The sequence below is a fragment of the Triticum dicoccoides genome, chromosome 5B (genome assembly GCF_002162155.2).
Source record: "Triticum dicoccoides isolate Atlit2015 ecotype Zavitan chromosome 5B, WEW_v2.0, whole genome shotgun sequence".
Lineage (NCBI taxonomy): Eukaryota > Viridiplantae > Streptophyta > Magnoliopsida > Poales > Poaceae > Triticum > Triticum dicoccoides.
Window position 1 is genome coordinate 575,410,233 of NC_041389.1, and position 18,971 is coordinate 575,429,203.

At 47.4% G+C, this 18,971-nt stretch overlaps 3 protein-coding genes across 3 annotated transcripts; 2 read left to right on the plus strand and 1 right to left on the minus strand.

The window, feature by feature from the left end:
• Nucleotides 1-534: 534 nt before the first annotated feature.
• LOC119311734 (CBL-interacting protein kinase 7-like) lies at nucleotides 535-7,536 on the plus strand. Its single transcript, XM_037587428.1, has 3 exons — nucleotides 535-1,912; nucleotides 5,776-5,938; nucleotides 7,132-7,536. Exons 1-3 carry the CDS (start codon nucleotides 621-623, stop codon nucleotides 7,276-7,278), a joined length of 1,602 nt encoding a protein of 533 aa, XP_037443325.1. The 5' UTR covers nucleotides 535-620; the 3' UTR covers nucleotides 7,279-7,536.
• Nucleotides 7,537-7,726: 190 nt separating this feature from the next.
• LOC119311735 (protein OSB2, chloroplastic-like) lies at nucleotides 7,727-13,430 on the plus strand. The gene is made up of 5 exons (XM_037587429.1): nucleotides 7,727-8,125; nucleotides 8,977-9,115; nucleotides 9,223-9,295; nucleotides 9,946-10,103; nucleotides 12,931-13,430. Exons 1-5 carry the CDS (start codon nucleotides 7,773-7,775, stop codon nucleotides 13,126-13,128), a joined length of 921 nt encoding a protein of 306 aa, XP_037443326.1. The 5' UTR covers nucleotides 7,727-7,772; the 3' UTR covers nucleotides 13,129-13,430.
• A 1,609-nt stretch (nucleotides 13,431-15,039) lies between these two features.
• Nucleotides 15,040-16,304, minus strand: LOC119311736 (auxin-responsive protein IAA12-like). The gene is made up of 3 exons (XM_037587430.1): nucleotides 15,939-16,304; nucleotides 15,472-15,831; nucleotides 15,040-15,382 (listed from the first exon to the last, which is right to left on the minus strand). The coding sequence occupies exons 1-3, from the start codon at nucleotides 16,142-16,144 to the stop codon at nucleotides 15,310-15,312; spliced, it is 639 nt and encodes a 212-aa protein (XP_037443327.1). The 5' UTR covers nucleotides 16,145-16,304; the 3' UTR covers nucleotides 15,040-15,309.
• Nucleotides 16,305-18,971: the final 2,667 nt, after the last annotated feature.

Here is an 18,971-nt window from a genome sequence, read left to right on the forward strand (position 1 = left end):
TTTATTTATGTACTTGGATACAAACCGACGATTCTGCGTTTAGTTCGAGTGTAAGGTCTGGCATGTTTGCAGAAATGAAATGAAATAGAAAGAAAATAGTACAAGATGAAATCTATACTTGATGAGGTAAAAGACAACTTGGCGCAGATATTTTTTTAACGGGTTTTGGCATATATATTAGTATATTTTACACTTGATATTTTATAAAGGATTTTTATCACACGTAGATCTAATATATATCCAGGTGAAAGCACACTGACAGCTCAGTCCTCACCGTGACCTGTGAAGTCCAGCTTCGGCCGGACCATATCTTGCTGCCAATGAAGAAGATCTAGTTTTATTATGCTTAATAAAACGAATATTATGTAGTAATATCTACGGTCCAATTACTATTTGTTTCTCCGAGGCGAATGCACGAGAAGTAAACACTCTTCTGCCAGCACTAATACAAAAGCTAGAGACAAAAACAGAGAGCCCACTAGGGCATAAACAACGTGAGGAGCCCAACCACGGTCGCCCCAATATATACCGACGCCCCCTGTAAACCACAGCACCACCGCGTAGCCCGCCACGCCAGCCAGAGCATCCCGCCCGCTCTCGCCTCGGTGTCGCCGCCGCCCATGGCCGTCGCCAAGAGCAAGGCAGGCAAGCACGCCGCCCCGCTGCTCGGCAAGTACGAGCTCGGCCGCCTCCTCGGCCGCGGCACCTTCGCCAAGGTCTACCACGCGCGCTCCCTCGTCGGCGGCGAGGCCGTGGCCATCAAGGTGCTCGACAAGCCCGAGCTGGCCGCCACGGCCGGCATGGACGCGCGCGTGCTCGGCGAGGTCTCCGCCATGCGCCGCCTCCGCCACCCCAACGTGCTGCGCCTCCACGAGGTGCTCGCCACGCGCTCCAAGGTCTACCTCGTCATGGAGCTCGCCCCCGGCGGCGACCTGCTCTCCAGGCTCGCCTCGCTCCCGTCGCGCCGCCTCCCCGAGCACGCCGCGCGCCGCGTCTTCCTCCAGCTCGTCTCCGCGCTCATCTACTGCCACGCGCGCGGCGTCTCCCATCGCGACGTCAAGCCGCAGAACGTCCTCATCGACGCCGACGGCAACCTCAAGGTCTGCGACTTCGGCCTCGCCGCGCTCCCGGAGTCCCACCGCGACGACGGCCGCCTGCACACCGCCTGCGGCACGCCCGCCTTCGCCGCGCCCGAGGTGCTCCGCCGCAAGGCCTACGACGGCGTCAAGGCCGACGCATGGTCCTGCGGCGTCATCCTCTACGTCCTCCTCGCCGGCCGCCTGCCGTTCGACGACTCCAACATCGCCGAGATGTGCAGGAAGGCGCACCGCCGCGAGTACACGCTCCCGGAGTGGGTGTCCCAGCCGGCGCGACGCCTCGTGAGCCGCCTGCTCGACCCAAACCCAGCCACCCGCCTCACGGTCGCCGAGCTCTCCAGCCACCCGTGGTTCAAACGGTCGCTCAGCCTGGACTCGCAGCTCGGCAGCCTCCTCGGCGGCGCGCCGGAGCGCGACCTCTTGTTCCAGGCCCCGCCGACGCTCAACGCGTTCGACATCATAAGCATGTCGCCGGGGCTCGACCTGTCGGGACTCTTCGGCGAGAACCGGCGGAGCCGGGAGAAGCGGTTCATGACGACGGCGTCGCCGGAGCAGATGGTCGAGCAGCTCGGGCACTCGGGCGCAAAGCTCGGTTACTTCATGGTGGGCAAGAAAGGAGTAGAGCGGCTGCCACTGGGCGGCCTGTCGGGGCTCGTGGCCATGTCCATGGAGATGTCGGAGGTGGCGCCGCCCCTGATGCTCGTCGAGCTTCGGCTGGAGGCAGGCGACGAGGAGGAGGTCCAGGCGTTCGGATGGGACGCGCTTAGGACGGAGCTTGGGGAGGTGGTCATGGCGTGGCATGGATGCGAGGAATTGTGAGGAGGAGTTGGGGGATGTACATGTATGATCTGATGCCAGAAAGAGCTAACTAGGACTTTGTGGCAGATTGAAGGGGGTAGATTTGTTATTAGTTCATTCACTCTGATTTTGATGCTTGTGATTAGAAATTTTGTGGGAATGAATCTAGATTCTGTGTCTTTGTGGTGCTAGCCTGAAGGTCTGAATCTGATGATAGTAACATTGCCCTTATAATTGTGTTGATCTTTTGACTATAACCATACACTGATAGTACACTGCATGCACCAAGTTGGAACCAAAATTAACACAATGACATAATTTTTGTCCTTGGTTGTTAGTCCATTCAATCAAAGTGATGTCTGTCTTTGCAAGGAGATGCTAGGTTGTTAGTTGAACCATGATTTGTGATGCTTGCTTCAACTTGAAGGCTTGAATCCAATGGTACTACTATATGGTAGCCTTAGGCCATAGGCGACATGATTCAGGTTGGAACATTGTCTGAGCTCTGTGGAAGGTAGCCTACTTGTTTCTTGTCCTTTAAAAACTCCACATGCATAATGCAAACCTGAGGGCTTTCCAAAGACAATTAGTGGTAATAATAAATTAGTGCCATGACAGCCACTACAAGGTGCTTCCTGCGAGCACAGTAAACTATTCTTCCCTGGCAGGTACTCTGCTCTGCTGAACGTCTGAACCAGAAGAAAACTGCAGCTCTGCTGCCTGCAACTGTCCCACGAGGCCACGAGTATGCATGTGTAGCTGCTTACGCATTAACGACTACTGTAATTACTGTCAGGATTTGGAAATTGAAAAGGACCAAGGAACGAATTTCCTGTCTTAACTCGCAACAATATCTCAGCGCGTTCTTGTTTGTTGTGCTGGTCGTTTTCCATGTCAGTTCATTCATGTCTGTCCTTCAGTGGTGGCCTGATGATTGCCCAGATATGGAAGAGTCATCCGCGTCCGTCCGTTTGAAGCGCCAATGAATATGCCTTGCTGAGGAATATGCCCGTAATCGCTTTTCATGACGCACAAAGGTTGGCAGGACGATTGGAACCTATCGACGAGTAAGCATCTCGGTAAAAGTAGACTAGTGCAAGTCGTGGTCAAACAGAAGCAATCGATTCCAATAACTGGCTCGTATACGCTATGGAAATGCCTGAATATCAGAACTGGAAGTGGACACTAAAGGTTTTGATGCAATACAGATGACTAGTACTGCACCAAGGTTTGCATGATCCTGTTTAGAAGTATAATTGGTGATTTTTATTGTTAAGTGATTAGCACGCACATTCTAGTTTCCCAAACTCCTAATTTCTGTTAAGTGATTTGCACGCACATTCTACTTTCAGAAACTCCTAATTTGTGTCAAGTGATCAGCATCAATGGTGAACCTATTGCAGGTGTCAGTGGGCAGTAGTGAATGAGAAGTCAAAACAGGTTCAGGAAGCCTAGGAGTTGATCGATGTCGACGAAAGCGAGTGGGTGCGTGGGTCAGATACCAGCGGGCGAAAAAGGAGCGACCTTGACATGGGCATCATGGAATTAAGGTAATTGACAGTAGCTTAGTGACAAAACTATAAGTAACTTGCAACGCCAGCTTATCTCCTACAGTAGTTAATTCCCTGAAGCTACTGTAATCTGCAACTTCTCCGGTCTAAACTGGTGAAAAGGGAGTATTGCATTTGAGTATGCGCGCTGGCCGACAAGGCCACGAGAAGAAAATAGGCGCGATGGAGCAGCTGCAGCATGAGCGAATGGAGAGGCGCATGCATACTGAGGTTGGTGTTTGACATTGCAAAGAGAAGCCAAAATAATCTTCTGTTCTTGTCATATTTTTCTTGGTAGGCCTATCGTCATGAGTACTACCACCGTCAGCGGAGAGGAAAACGGAGAGGATTGCTGGCGATGATAAGCACGTACGACGGCATATATTCCACAACAGTTTGGCACGTCTGCACGTGATCAATTACTCGTTCCGTTCACCAATATAAAATGTTTTAGATGTTTCAACAGAGACTGCATACGGACCAAAATGATGAACAAACACACTGAAACATGTATATATACATCTATTCAGAATTTCTTTAAAACATCTTATATTTATGAATGGATGGAGTATTTCTTTTGAATGAAGGCTCGAGATGAACCCGCCTTTGTGTTAATATAAAGCCAACAACCGATCAGGAATTGCAGCGACTAACATCATATAGACATAAAAAAAACAGCAATAGCGTTGAGGAAACAATTACTGGTGTAAAAAACGCTCTTATATTATAGGACGGAAGGAGTAATAGACAACGAACAAGGAAGCAAAATAGCTACAATGTCGACGCCTTGTTCACCCTGCTAACTACACCAGAGTGGGAAGGCGATATCAAGAAGGCAAGGAGACCATCGGAGAAAGATCTCACCTTTATTTGCTCCTAGTCGGCGAGACGTTGTCAAAGTGGCATATGTCTACACCACTGAAGAAGCCCTCTGCCCTGTCGCCCAGGGTCGAAGGGCATTGCACTGCCGGTAAGGCAGAAGCACTCAGCCGAGAGCCCGCATGAACACTGGATAGGTTGTCAGGTTTCCAAAACGTCAAGCACGCACCAAGAAAACAAACCGTGGATAGCGCCGCCTCCCGCAACAAATATCACACAGAAGACATAAGCATCAAAACGAGGTGGCCGAGCTGAAAAGATAGTTCAACAATGCCACCAAGACTGGTCGGAGCTCTTCAAGACCGTTGGATCATCACCACCGTTGAAAATCTTATTTGAAGTTTCAAAAAAATCTAAAATATCACACGCGTTCATATGGATGTATAGTACATGCGTGTATAATTTGAAGATGAAACACATTATGGTGACAGCTACACAAAAAGGAGAAAATCATGATTTTTGTCTTTTGTGTAGCTCTCACCACAATGTACTGTACACACATGTAAAACAGATTAGTATAAACACATGTGATTTTTTCAGATTTTCTGAATCTTAAAAATATGATATTCAATTTTTCAAAAAAAAAAAACAAGTACCATGGAGCTCGTCCTCCAAAATACCCTACTCCGCATGGGCAACTTTTCTGCGAGCACCTTACTTAAAAGAAAAAACTGCAAGACGCTGTAGTCATCACAATCACAGAAGAACAGTTGCATATAAACGCGTGTGATTTTTTCAGATTTTCTGAATCTTAAAAATATGATATTCAATTTTTTTCAAAAAAAAACAAGTGCCATGGAGCTCGTCCTCCAAAATACCCTATTCCGCACGGGCAACTTTTTTTCCGAGCACCTTACTTAAAAGAAAAAACTGCAGGACGTTGTAGTCATCACAATCACAGAAGAACAGTTGCAGCATTTGTTTTAGGGGAAAGAACAATTGCACCAATGTTGGGCATCTGATCAGAGATAGCCATTGGACCGAAACCCAGAAGATCAGTGATGTTCTTCTTTTTGCAGCAGAGAATCAGTGATGTTTTTTTTTTGAGACATCAGTGATGTTTATTTCTCGCCTGCTCGCACAAAACAATTATAGCCTATTGTCAGTGGCCCAATCATATGGGCCGGACCATATGACGGCCCATGTGCATAAAACAGCCGTCGAGAGCACACGAGAGAAGCACGTGCTGACGCAGAAACCACAGAACGCTATCCCATCAGAAAAATCTCCGCGACTCCTCCCATTTCCTATCACTCCGGCGAGCGAGCGGCAGCCATGGTGATTGCTCCAGTCGCGACCTACTCCTCCTCCCGAGCGCCACCGCCGGCGAGGAGTACGGCGTACCGAGCGCGCCTCGCCGCCGCCTGGCTCTCCTCGAGGGCGTCCTCCTTCGCCTCGGGCAGCGGGCTCGCCGTGGCGGCGGCTTCTGTGGCGGTGGCCGCGCGGCCCAGGCGGACGGGCGCGGGGGGCGGCGCGCTCGGGTGCAAGTGCCTGTTCGGGCTCGGCGTGCCGGAGATGGTCGTCATCGCCGGCGTCGCCGCGCTGCTGTTCGGGCCCAAGCAGCTCCCCGAGATCGGCCGCAGCGTCGGCAAGACCGTCAAGAGCTTCCAGCAGGTACGGAATTGGACCCTAAATTAGTAAAGATAGCGTGTATCCGTCTGTAAAACAGCGAAATTATTTTTCTTATGAAATCGTGGCAGTCGAGTATAACAAAGTCACAAAGAGGGGCAACTTAAAATCAGTACTCGATTTCTAGATGCCTAATTCAGGTAGTCAAATCGCTGAAGCATTTGAGCTTTAACACTATGGGACTATGGGACATGCTTTGTGCCAATTGGCTGAAGTAGATGATTTTGGTAATTTTTATATGCTGCTATCTGATCAGCATGAACACTACTGCATGCATGTGTTCTGTCATTTCAATCATTTTAACATGAACTGAACTAAGGAGTGGGGCCCCAGTGCTCGCATCTCTAGCATTTTCATTGCACATAATTGTGTCAATCAGGGAATATTTGGGTTGATGTGAGAAACTTATCGATGAAAACGGGATAGTTTGGGAATATTTGAAGCTTTAAGCTCGATCACTGTGGCCATTTTGATTTACAACCAGACAAACTTGAGCTAGCCTGCGCGGTTTGCAGTTATTAGATTAAATCATCAAGGAATTCATTCGGCGGGTACATATACATATATGCCTTGGTAGATGATCTTGGTCTGTGTTTCATGCTGTTGTCTGCTTTGCAATGTTGTGTTATGTTATCTAGTCGAAATGTGTGTGGTTGTCCCATTCCTTCTGTACTTGCACTTGCTGATGCATGGGTCAGCATGAGTGTGAGTCTTGGATCTGTGGTCAATGTGCTCTAGTGTGCTTTTAATTTGCCCGTGAAGCAATGGGAATTTGGTGGGATAAGTATTGGAGGGAAATAGAGAGCTATGCTAAATACATGGCTCAACCTGATTTCCTCCTGCACCAGTGATATGTTCTGATATGCATTTTGATCAAATACCCAAATCACACAGTCCTGGATTCACAGTCAAAAACATGTGCTTGCATACTCCTCCTTCGCTGCCTCTACATGTCTGAAAATGAGCACTGCCAACTCTTAAGGATGACAACAGTGTTCTTGACTAATATGGCTATATACATGAGACCTAGCACTTGTTTGTATATTCTGAGGAACGCTGCTCTAGTTTGTTTTGTCCTATCAAGTCATATTACTGTTACTCTTCTCTGTAGGCAGACTATTCAGTCCCAGTTTATGACTTGTTTCCTTACCTGTCTCTCTATCTAAATCCACTCTCAGGCAGCCAAGGAATTTGAAACAGAACTGAAGAAAGAACCCGAGGAAGGCGGCGACCAGCCTCCACCCACAACCCCCACGGCGGTCAGCAGCAGCGACGATGAAGAGAAAAGGGAGCTAGAGGCATCGAGTAGGAAAGAGAGCACATGAGGACCGGGCCAACGATCGTGAACTAGAAGAGTAAAGTTGTGTATGTAAAAACACCGTGATGTTCTAGCACATTGCTCCCTGTTTTTGTTGTTCTTGCAGGCCATGCAGCAGTATTATTTGTAACCGGCGAAAATGCGTCCCCTCTGAAATACCATGTTGCTAATGTATGAGGTTACTTGTGTACATCAATGTATGAGGTTACTTGTGTACATGTCTGCTGTTTTTCCTGTTGAAAATTATGTACATCAGTTTGGAATAGAGCAGTGAAGAATTGTGCCTGACATTGCCAGCTTAGTTTGATTTGTAGTAGTGAGGATGTGCAAGGGTTATAGTCGAGACACTGGCGGGTGGGCCCGCATTGTCAGCCACTATAGCCACACGTTTTGGGCCCAGGCAGCAGAGAAAGAAGAAGCCACACTTTCCTCCCCCGGGCAATAAACTCGCGAGGCCACTCTCGAGAGTGGAAAGGAAGGCAAAATCCCGAAATTATCGCCATGGCTCTCCTCGCCGTCGCCTCCCCGCTCAAAACCCTAAACCCTACCTTGAGCTCGGGCCCCGGCCGCCGCCGCCGTACCCTCCTCAGCTCCTCCCATCTCCGCCTGCCGCCGCTGCTCTCGCGGAGCGGCCGCCTCCGCTGCTCGGCCGGCTACGGCGATGCCGCCGCGCCGCAGCAGGCGGCTCCGACGACGCAGCGCCCGGACGAGATCCCGTGGAGCAGGGAGCTCTGCAACTCGGTGCGGCTTATAGGGACGGTGGGCACCGACATCGAGCTGCGCCAGCTCCCCAGCGGCGCCTCCGTCGCGCGGGGGCGCATTGCCGTCTGGAAGTCGGCCACCGAGACCACATGGTAAGTAATTTCGCATTGGCTGAGCCTGAGCTGTGCTGGCTCATGATTACAGCTCGCGCGGATGCCGTTAACGTGTTTGGCCGTGTTTAGTAGTGTAACTAGCATGGTAGTTCGTGGATGCCGCCAAATGTTCGGCACTATGCAGAGGGGAGCAATTTGCCCGTTTTTTTGCACCATCAATCAATAGGCCATCAATTTTCTGTTGATGTAAATATGGAGATGTTACAAATTACTAATAGAACAAACGTGCGCTATGTACGGTTCCTTGCCGTAGATTGATGCCTCAGTTTAAAGGGACTTTAGTTGGGGCAGGAAAAGTTTTAGTATGCTTCTTCCTTGGGGTTGTTAGCTACTCCTTCCATCCCATAATATAAGAGTGTTTTTTACACTAGTGCAGTGTCAAAAACGCTCTTATATTATGGGATGGAGGGAGTAGCTATAAGAGTTATGTACCACTTGACAAGATTCAGAAATATGTTATCAACAAACGTGTTGTGGACATCTTCTGCAAGCATCATTTACAGGTTAAGCATGAAACCAAGAGCATGGTACAGATTAAGCATGAAGTCAACAGCATGATTAACAGATTAGTTAAGTCTGAAACTCCGATTTGCATGATGCAATAATTCTTTCCCTTTGACCAATAAGTTTGCTAACCCAAAACTAAAGTTTGTTGCATCACTTAAGGATAATTTGGAACTGTACCTCTTTGTTGCTATTCAAGTCATGCTGTACCATCTGTTTGTCACATGTTAAATAATGGTTTACAACTTTACATAATTGTCCATTACATTCTTAATATGAATTATTATGAGTATTAATCATAAGTGTTTAATGGGTGGTGGTTGTAGGGTAACTCTTGCATTTTGGGATGACTTGGCTATTATGGCCTCTGAGCATGTAAAACAGGGAGACCGAATATTTGTTTCTGGACGGCTTGTATCAGATACTGTTGATGAGGGGCCTGAGAAGAGGCAGGTTTACTACAAGGTACATCTCTGCAAATAATTTGTATTTGACTTAACATATTTTCTTTTCATGCTGTTGCCATCACGGCTCCTTCTCGTGGTTTTGAACAGTACCTGTATATTTTGCAGGTTGTCGTTCAACAGTTCAACTTCATTGAGTCCTTCCAACCTGTGCGGTTATATTCAGAGTCAAGCCAGGACGGTATGGATTTAACTCGAGCTGGCTTGCTTATATCTTCATTTTGTATCGTAAAGCTACTGCTTCTCTTCTCAATGTTCATACTTCTGTCTTATGTTATTTATTTGCCTGTTCGCGATATTTACTTTCAGTAGATGGCAGTAGTGTAATTGTTTACATTTTGTAGTGCTCACATTTCCTTCAAACTGTCAATGTTCAATGCCTAGTCATTCTGGAGCTTGGATATTGTTCTGTAGTCTTCAAAATCACGTGTTATAGGCCCCTCTATTTAAGGTCTCTATTTAAAGTGTTATATCCTGTGCACCTTTTAGAATATAGCAAGTTACTTCTGAAAGATTGCAGAGAAGGCTGTGAGAAGTTATCTTATGTAGCCAAATTTATCCTGGATTATAATGCCAAAAATTGCAACACAAGATGAGTACTCTTTCTCGCTTGATTGTCAGACATTTGCACACTGAATTGCATCAAGTTTTATGGATTTGTTTAATTGGGCATTCTTGGTTCAAAATTACATCTTTCCTGTATGTATATAGCCTGGTCTCAACTCTTAAGAGGCTCTAGATACACATAACTGCGTGCCAGGTAGCTGTATATTGATGTAAGAAAAATATATTGGAAAATAGTAATGGGTGACACTTGGTTGTGAATTAAAGGTGGAAAGCATGGAGAGTATGTTGGTACTGATTCTACCTCTGGTTCAACTGAGAATAAGAAGGGAGATTACATGAGTTCCTCCTCCCGTTCAACTGAAGCACTGTGGCAAGCATTCTTTGCTAATCCTCTTGAATGGTGGGATAACAGGAAAGATAAGGTTACATCTCCTTCTTTTATTCCTTTTGGGGCATTTAGAATTTTAGATGCTTTGACGTATATTGTTTTCTATGCGCTAATGTCTCTTTGTATGTAAACCACACATTTTAGGAGTGTGCATCCATTAGCAAATGACTGAGTACAAAACATGGGCACACTGTTAAGGCCCCTTGGGATCATAGGAATGGGTTTACCAGTCCTCTGTTTTACGCATGCATTCCTACCCTATTCCTGCATTTTTAGAATCACTTAGTTGAGAGACAGAGAGGAGTCTTGGAGAGTAGCCAACATGGAAAATAAAAATGGTAAGATGCCGAATGTAGCCGAGAAACATGAAATAAAATAAGAACTCTCTTTAATATTTTTTCTTCTTTGGTTCAAGACTCAGGGCTTGTATTTTCCATTTTTCCCTTTGGACAGGAAGATTGGGCATGGCTTCCGAAATTTTAGAAGAGTGCCTGGGCCCTTCCTCAGTGTTCTGCACACCTTATATATTCTGTGCCGGCTTAATCAACATAAGTACTGTGGCAATATTGCTGCTTGAGTTGCTCAGTGGGTTATGACTTATCACTTGTGTCAGTCGTGATTGCAAGGCATTGCCTAAGTGTTGCTTCAGTGCTGAGGAGCCCTAGGGTGGCAAGGTGTCACCTGTGCCTTAGACATCTAGCGTATGGCTGCCTTATTGAAGTGTCTGCCGCCTCCAGGGGTCTCTCCCACTTCATGTTCCTCGCTGTGGCTGCCCCTGGGGCTTGGAGATGACGACCCCTCCACCTCCTGCACTCCCGCAAGCATCCTGTCGCGTGTGTGCTTCCACATTCGCCTTCCCCTCCCCTATATACTCTGCTGTCGTTGTGAGGATGAATAGAGGTTGCAGTGAGGGAGTAGGGTCTGGTGGGGTTGTGAGGAGAAGGGATGAGTGTGAGGGTTATGTGCTTGTATCAGGAGGAAAAGGGAGCAGAAGATGTGTGGTGGTTGTGCTGAGGGAGAACAGAGGGGCAGTGGAATTAGGCCATGGGAGGAGTATATGGCTACTACTTGGGCTTTTGGGCCATGGGGAAGTGCATAACCAGTGGGCCATTTTTCACTCTTTTCCATTTCCCGTTGTAATATATGTGCTAAACTGCCCACTGTTCTGTTCCTGTAATGGCTAAGGCGTCGCCTTGCCACGCCTTACCTCCTCACCTTAAATTTTAAAAGCTAAGGTGGCAGGGCTTAGGGGCCTCGCCCTCGCCTTGCTTTACCGCCTTAAAAACTATGGTTCAGTGTTATATGCTCACAGAGAATTGTCAAAATCATTCATCTTGAATTTCTAGAAAAGACCAGTAACAAATGAAAGTAAAACACCATCCATGTTTTTAAGGTGTCCATAAGGCGACACTTTGATGCCGCTTAGGCTGTAAGGTGCCCTGGCAGCGCCAAAACATTTCTTCCACCTTAGGAGCTTAGGCGGTAAGGCAGGGGTTGATCACCTTATGGCCGCCTTAAAAACCTTGGTCGCCATGATATGTATAGTACACCATAGTTTCCAAATGTCTGGTCAAATGTGATATGTGCTTTAGGGTTCGACAGCAATATAATTTGCTGGGAACAAGACCCGTAAATCAGGGGGGCATGGACCACAAGGGAGGACTGCGAGGTGCCAGCATTGCTTTCCGTCATTGCTATTGGTTATTGCCACTGTTGTTGAACCTCTTCATCGCTGAAGCTATTGCTGTTGGTGCACTGCTGTGGTTGGTGCCACGTCAATATCTCTGTTCATGATCGCTGGACATGAGAGGGAAAGGATGAGATCTGGTTGTATACTCTAGCATTGAGTTAGCCAAGCGAGCTATTGGACTGAGAGGAGAAAGATTATGATCACCGACGAGATAAAAACTGATGTGATGGGTTATCTTCCTCCTTTTCTCATCTCCACTCAGTTGGATCCCCTCCCTGTATTCTCTCTCCTCTATTAGCATTAGGAGTAACAAAGTACTCCCTCTGTTCACTTTTATAAGATGTTTTGGATATTTCAACGTCGACTACATACGGACTGAGAAATGAGTGAATGCACTAAAATGTGTCTATGTATATCCGAATCAGAAAAAAAGTTAGAACATCTTATAATTCAGAACGGAGGGAATAGGAATTTCGTGTGGATAGTCACTTTTATTGTTTTCTCCCTCTTTACATGTAGTTCATAATTTATTACTCCCTCCATTCCATAATATAAGAGCGTTTTACGCTCTTATATTATGTGACGGAGGGAGTAGTTTTCATGAAATTCTTTGGGCGAACAGTTCTCTAGTATTTTTTCTTGTCCATCTTGCCAAACATTTGCAGAATTTGAGATTAATTTTATGGAGGTACAACATTAGATCGGTAACTATTTTACAGATTTTCTGAAACTTTATAGTATAATTTTATGGAGGCACACTAAATCGATAACTATTAATTTTATGGAGGTACACTAAATCAATTCGGTTTACGTTATTCCCCCTCTCCATGCTACAAGATATTGTATTACATGGGACTGCGATTAGTTTTAGTTTGGTCTAATTTTATAATTGGAATCTCCAAATAGCTCTTGACTTTTCTTCTTAATAACTTGCAAAAAGGATTCATCATGTTAGGTTCAGCCACACCGTGTTAGGTTGTGAAGTCTCGTGCCATCTTCCGTCCCTAGCCCCCCACAAGCTTCATCTTAGCAGTCGGTTGCATTTTCATTCATGTATATTCATTTGTTTGCACCAATGATTTGGCCATCATACGTTTTCTTTGAAGAAATATATGCCCCCTCCGCCTAATCCATACAATGATGACTAATGATTTTACGTACGTGTCAGCAGAAGAACCCAAGGTATCCAGACTTCAAGCACAAGAGCACCGGCGAAGCGCTGTGGGTTGAGGGGAGGAACAACCCCAACTGGGTCGTCTCCCAGCTGGCGATCTTGGACTCGAGGATGGGTTCCCTGCAGGACAAACAGAGGAAACCAGTCTCCTACATGTACGCCGACGACTTCATGACATCTGACGCCAGCGACTAAGCCCTGCTCTAGGAGGGAGGAAGCTTCTGAATTCTGACCCCCAAGTATCCAGCTCCAGTATCGTATCATGTAGTACTAGAAAGGTGCGTTAGTTGCGCCAAGTCATCTGCGCGTCTCGGTTTTTGTTGTACATAGGTAGGCTCCGGAAGCTTTATTATTAGTCCATGTGTTCCACGTCGGTGGTAGTGACAAATTGTGAACATGACCATGTACGAGAAGCTCTGTCGTCCGCACATCAGTTGACGCGTTCCGTCGGTCGAGTCCCGTCTAATCAGATGACTAGCAAGAGTTTGCAGTTTATACGTGGGAGGTTTCTGCACTGTCGAATCTGTCCCCGAATATCGCAACTTGTGCTAGGAATATATCTCACTGTTGAGGGGCGCACATCGAACCAGCAGGATACACGTCGATGGCCAGACAACGATGATTTGCACCGAAATTTGTGTCGACCAGACGGCTATTATCTCCCTCTCTCTTTTCTGAAGGGCACATGTGCCTACCGTTTCTCCAGGCACCATCTACTTCAGCAGCCAAGCCATCGCACCATCCAGAAGGCATAAGGGGTATAGTAGTAGACTTCGTTTTCTCTTGTATCTTAAATTCTTTATAAAGCCGTTTCAAAAAAAAAATTCTTAATAGAGATGGCTAATTAGACTCAAAATAATACCAATAAAGATGGCTAATTTGGTCTTGGGATGTGGATGAAGACCTCACTTCTTCCGGTAAAAAAGTAGGGGGGGGAAAGCCATAAAGACCATCCCTGAAGGCACAAAGGGTGGCTTCGATTTCTTTTGTGCTTCTAGTATGAAGATGGTTGCAGTCAGTTTATGTAATTTTCTCTTGAGAAGTGGGATAAAGAGGGATACTCTTTCCCCCGGCAAAAAAAGGAAGAAGATGAAGACCTCACTCTTTTTTTTTTTTGTGTGTGTGGGAAGACCTCACTCGATTTATTGATGATGGATGCCGGTGGTGTGGACGCTTGGATCCAGCGGTCATGTGCACCGCATGCGCGCTGTCCGCCCACGGATCGACCGGCGCATGTGTTGACAGCAAAATGCAGGCCGGATTGCATGGGCCGTGTGTGTTACTCGCTTGACCAGTCTTGTGAATCTCGTTTGACTGAGCTGCTGTCTACAATTTGGTATTTTGGATCGAGTAATCGGCCATGAATGAGGCTGCGATCGAATTTTAATCTCATCAGCGGCACATGGTTCCGAATTCCGATTCAAGTCAACGTCTCTGGGAACATGGGCCAAAGATTCGGATGGAACTAGTCGTCCTTCCTTTCGTAGTGTCATTAGGTCTAAGATTCAACAGAGCCTCCACGGTTCGCAAGACTCTAAAACACAGGAATGTGATGTTAGAAACCCTTGAATCTTAACAGGATTGAAAACCATGTCGGAACGGAATTGGCACTATGGCGATATTTTTACATAGCATATGAACTCTCGAATAGAAATTTCTATTTGGTATCGGATGAGAAGTGGCTCATAAGTAACATCCAAAAGGTTTCCTATCAAATCTATCAAGTTCTCTAAGCATATAGAAATCGTACACAATATGTTTGAAATTCCTTCGATTAAAGAGGCCTTAAAATGTTGCGGTGGTACAAAACAAATCACATGTGTTCCATCTGTGTTTGCAGTCTTAGCTAAACAAGTGGAAGATCCATCCAATTTGGTTGTACCGTACACAACAGATTGAAACGTTGTCGAAATGCTCGATCATCGCAGATATCACTTGCCCACCGCACCTAAACATCCTTTGGACTCGGATTGAGAATGCATAAACAAGTGGTGCTCACAAACAACAACCAACACAATAGTGTTGATGATAAAGTGGCTTGACAACTTGAATACAAAAGCACAACCAAGGGGAAACCGGAAGGAAAGCCCCCCGGCAAAACATGCATGATGATAAGTGATCAACAATCAATATAACTGTTTCGTTTGTACAAACACATGGAGAGTTTAACCCAAATCTCCACATCTCCTTTGTGCTTCTAAAAAGGCCTACTTCAAGGACCCAAACAAAGGGCACACATCCATGTGTGCTCTCTGATGCACCAAGCTCATCCCTTTTGGCTTGGTGATCGAACCCAGATCGAAGAACAAAAAGTATAAACCTTAAAAAGAAAAAAGAGAGAGAGGCCATGATATCATCTTGCTTCTCAAATCTTCATCATTTGGATCCCAGGCCTGTGGCTTCGGATCTCTTGATGATCCTCAACTTCTTGCATGTGCCGCTGAACATACTGCAAAAACGCAAGAACAAAGATCATAAGTCACTGCTTCACAAAATGATCTTTAAGATGAAGAAGTGATCAAATGGATCAAGACTTACTCGAAGGGCACGTCTCCGACAAGCATGAGGTCGCCGTCCTTGTCCTCGTAGGTGATGGCGTACTCGGCCGGGTTTGCGCCGCCGCCGTTGGAAGCGCCGCCGTCTGCCCCGGAGAAGCAGACGAACATGGCCTCCAGGGCCTCCCTGAGCTCCCTGTAGCCCTTGTACATCCTCATGTCGACCTTCCTCAGGTAGGGCGCTCCGTCCATGCTCACTTTGACGAAGGAGCCGTTGGTGCTCGCCGGCGCCGCCGCAGACGGCGTGTTTTTGCTGCTGGCCTCGTCCGCTTTCTTCGCCTTGCTCTTGCTCGCCGCCGCCTGGAAGCAGCGCCTCACCGGCGGCCACCCGACAACTTGTGCTCTGCGAGAGTTGAGACAAGCATGCATGTAAGAACTCTGGCCTTGGAGTTGGAGGAAGAAGAATAAGGTAGTGAGCACGGAAGCTGAAGGGGTTGGGCTGGTACTCACTTGGGCACGGGGGCTGCGGTCTCGACGTCGTCGGACCTGTCGGCCTCATCGGAGGCGGTGGCCTCGAAGGCGTCCAGGGTGCGCTTCTTGCCCCTGGGAGTCGCCGGCGGCGACATCACCGAGGTGATCTTGTGTGGCTTGTCGTCGGTGCCGGGGAGGCCCAGCCTGAGCTCGGTGGCCATGAGGAGGCTGTCGGTAGCTTCCATTTCCAGTGGACGTGGGAAGATGCCGCGTAGTGCTTGCGGTAGGGAAGAACTTTGCAAGTACGTTTGGATGCGATGTGAATGACGAGGTCTGATAGCTCTGGCTCGCTGAGAAGAGAAGACGATGTGTGTGTTGCTTGCGTTGGCTTGGCAAGGGTAGGGTTGGCGCCCATGTTTTATAGGCGGGGACGCGAAGGAAGGGCATCGCGAGTAAGTAAGTTGGCATAGAGCCAGCGCATGGGCTGACAATGACATACGCGGACACGTAGGTGCAACGATCGAGCGCAGCACGCGGCGGGGGCTGTGTGTGGTGTGGTGTGGTGTGGCTAGTCTGGGGTGTCGGGGTGGCTGGGGCGCAGCGTGCCGGGTCGGCCGGCGACAGCGCGGGCCCGGGCGCGGGCGCGGGCGGGGCGGGCGGCGCACGACCGTCCGGGATCCCTCGGTCCACGGGCTACACGGCGCGGCAGGCCATGTGCCGATGTGCGTCGCCGCCGGCTGGCTGCGCCGATCGGCCTGGCTGTACGATGGTACACACTAGCTTGACGTTGATGGAGTATTGTATCTCCCAGTTGTTTAGCTACATACCTAAACAAAACAATCGAGAGCTGGACTGATTGATTGATTATCCTACTAGCTAGTTCGGATGGGTGGATGCGTACGCGGTTTTCCGGGTCTCGGGGCAGATATTGTATTCCGTGGGGCACATGGCATGTCTAACGGGTTGTCTGCCGTCCCGTCCCGTCCATCACACGACGCAACGGGTTTCAGTTCGATCCGTTACGTAAGTGTGGCTAGCTGAGCACTGGACGTGTCAGGCTGGAAGCTTCTGAGAGGCGATCGATCGGGACTTGGGACGGCATGGGCGGCGATCGCAACCCGGCACCCCTGTAACCCGGCCGGATGGGCCGATCGACGAATCATGCACGTATGGTATGGAGCGATGATATGATGATATCATGGACTTTCATCCGGAATGGAGTGAAATAGAATAGAAAACGGGTGGGGTGGGGTGTGAGTTGAATGATTATACTCCTAGCTAGCAAGGCGCCATGATCGGAGATACGGGGGAGCATCCCTCGCGCATTCGGCGCTGCTTCCTTTCGGCCCTATCCATCATGTTACGTAACGTTATTGGATGGAGAGCGATGCGTCCCGGGATATATGGGCGCCCTGTCCCTCCCTCCCATTGCTTTACGATCAGATCCTTGCACCCCATGCAATCAATCCCTTTCTCTTCTTTTCATCTCCATTCTAGGAGTAGTAGTGTAGATCGTCCAGTTACATGTAGCTACGTGTGCCGAATCGACAAAGTTCTGTGCCATGACAAAGTTCTGATTGGGTGAAGAACCGTGGTAAAAAGGGAGTGAGCACTAGACTACCTGAACACTCGGCCACCTTACCAAGAGATGATTTGGTAATATATACTACCTGACCACATGAGGTGCATGCATGAGTTCCTCTTTCTCCTTGTCTACTACGCACGCATACATGCATTTTCACTTCCTCACTTTGGGAGAGAATCTTACCGTGCAGAGAGCTGTGTAGTGAAACGGGCCAATGGGGTAAGTGGTAGTAGTGCTTAACCAACTTTTCTCTATATATGGATCGATCGTATCTCTTCCCACTCCTACCGGCCCTCTCCCGCGTCCGGCGCCCTATTACAAAACGAGATACTGCTCTTGAGCGAATCACTTTTGGTTGTTCTTGCTTCTTTTTGGTTGGGTCAGTGCCCAACAGCGCCTAGTGGGAGTTGTTTGTTTCGAAATCTTCACACAAAGTATATGTATCCTGTTGCACTACTATGCTTGCTCCCTAACCTCAGTGGAGGGCTTAGTTTTTGTGTGTGGCATGTACCAGATGGTCCCCATCTGGAAAGAGATTTGCCGAGCTGAAATGAGGTATCATGGGAGGTGGGGCTTGTAGGGTTTGCACTTGGACTTGGAGGAGGCGACCTTTTGGAAGTCTAGTTTACTTGATACTAGGTAGTGCTTGTATTTTGAGCATTCTAGAAAGGTAGTAAAGTGCATGGGTGCATGCTTTCAGGAACAAGCACCTGGCTTTGTCCAGTGGGTCAAATCTCCATGTACAATATTTCTCGAGTTCTTCGTTGAATTTATCCATTTTCTTGGGTGAATTGTGTGTGCTTTCTAGATTTTTTTGGGTTAAGTACTTCATTCATGATTAACTGTTTGCAGTTTAGATTGCAATAGAAAACACTTGAATCACTTGACAACTTAATTATTAAAGCTGTTTATTATTGTATGCTTCTTTGCTAAAAGCGATGGAGTGGATACATATTTGTTGCTATGAACGATCAAAGAAGGATACGTGAGATGCATCGAAATGAAGGTCATTGATTATCTGAGCACTATAGAAAGCTAAAGTTCATGGGGGCTTAGCTTCCAGGATCAAGCAAACTTTGTCCTGTAGGTCAAATCTCCATTTATAACATTTTGTCTAGTCTTTTCTTTACCTTTTCAAGATTTGTCTTCTAGGTCAAATCTCCTGTATAATATTTTCTCTAGTTATTTCCTTTAATATTTGTTCATGTTGAACTTTGAAGTTAATTGATTGCCTTGCATAATTATGGACTTTATATTTCAGTCATAATTAACAACACTATACTCATTCTAGTGTTTTAGTATATGTGTTATTCATGGAAATACTACCAATCACCAAAACTACTTATTGCCACTTTCTCATCTCTGCCAAAGTGCACTAATGTTGGGACCTCCAGGTCCCTAGGGTCTAGGGACCAGGTCCCTGAAGTCCAGGCTTTCTCTCTGGATACTCTGGGTCCCCAGGCCATCCGACTCTCGGGCCCCCAGGG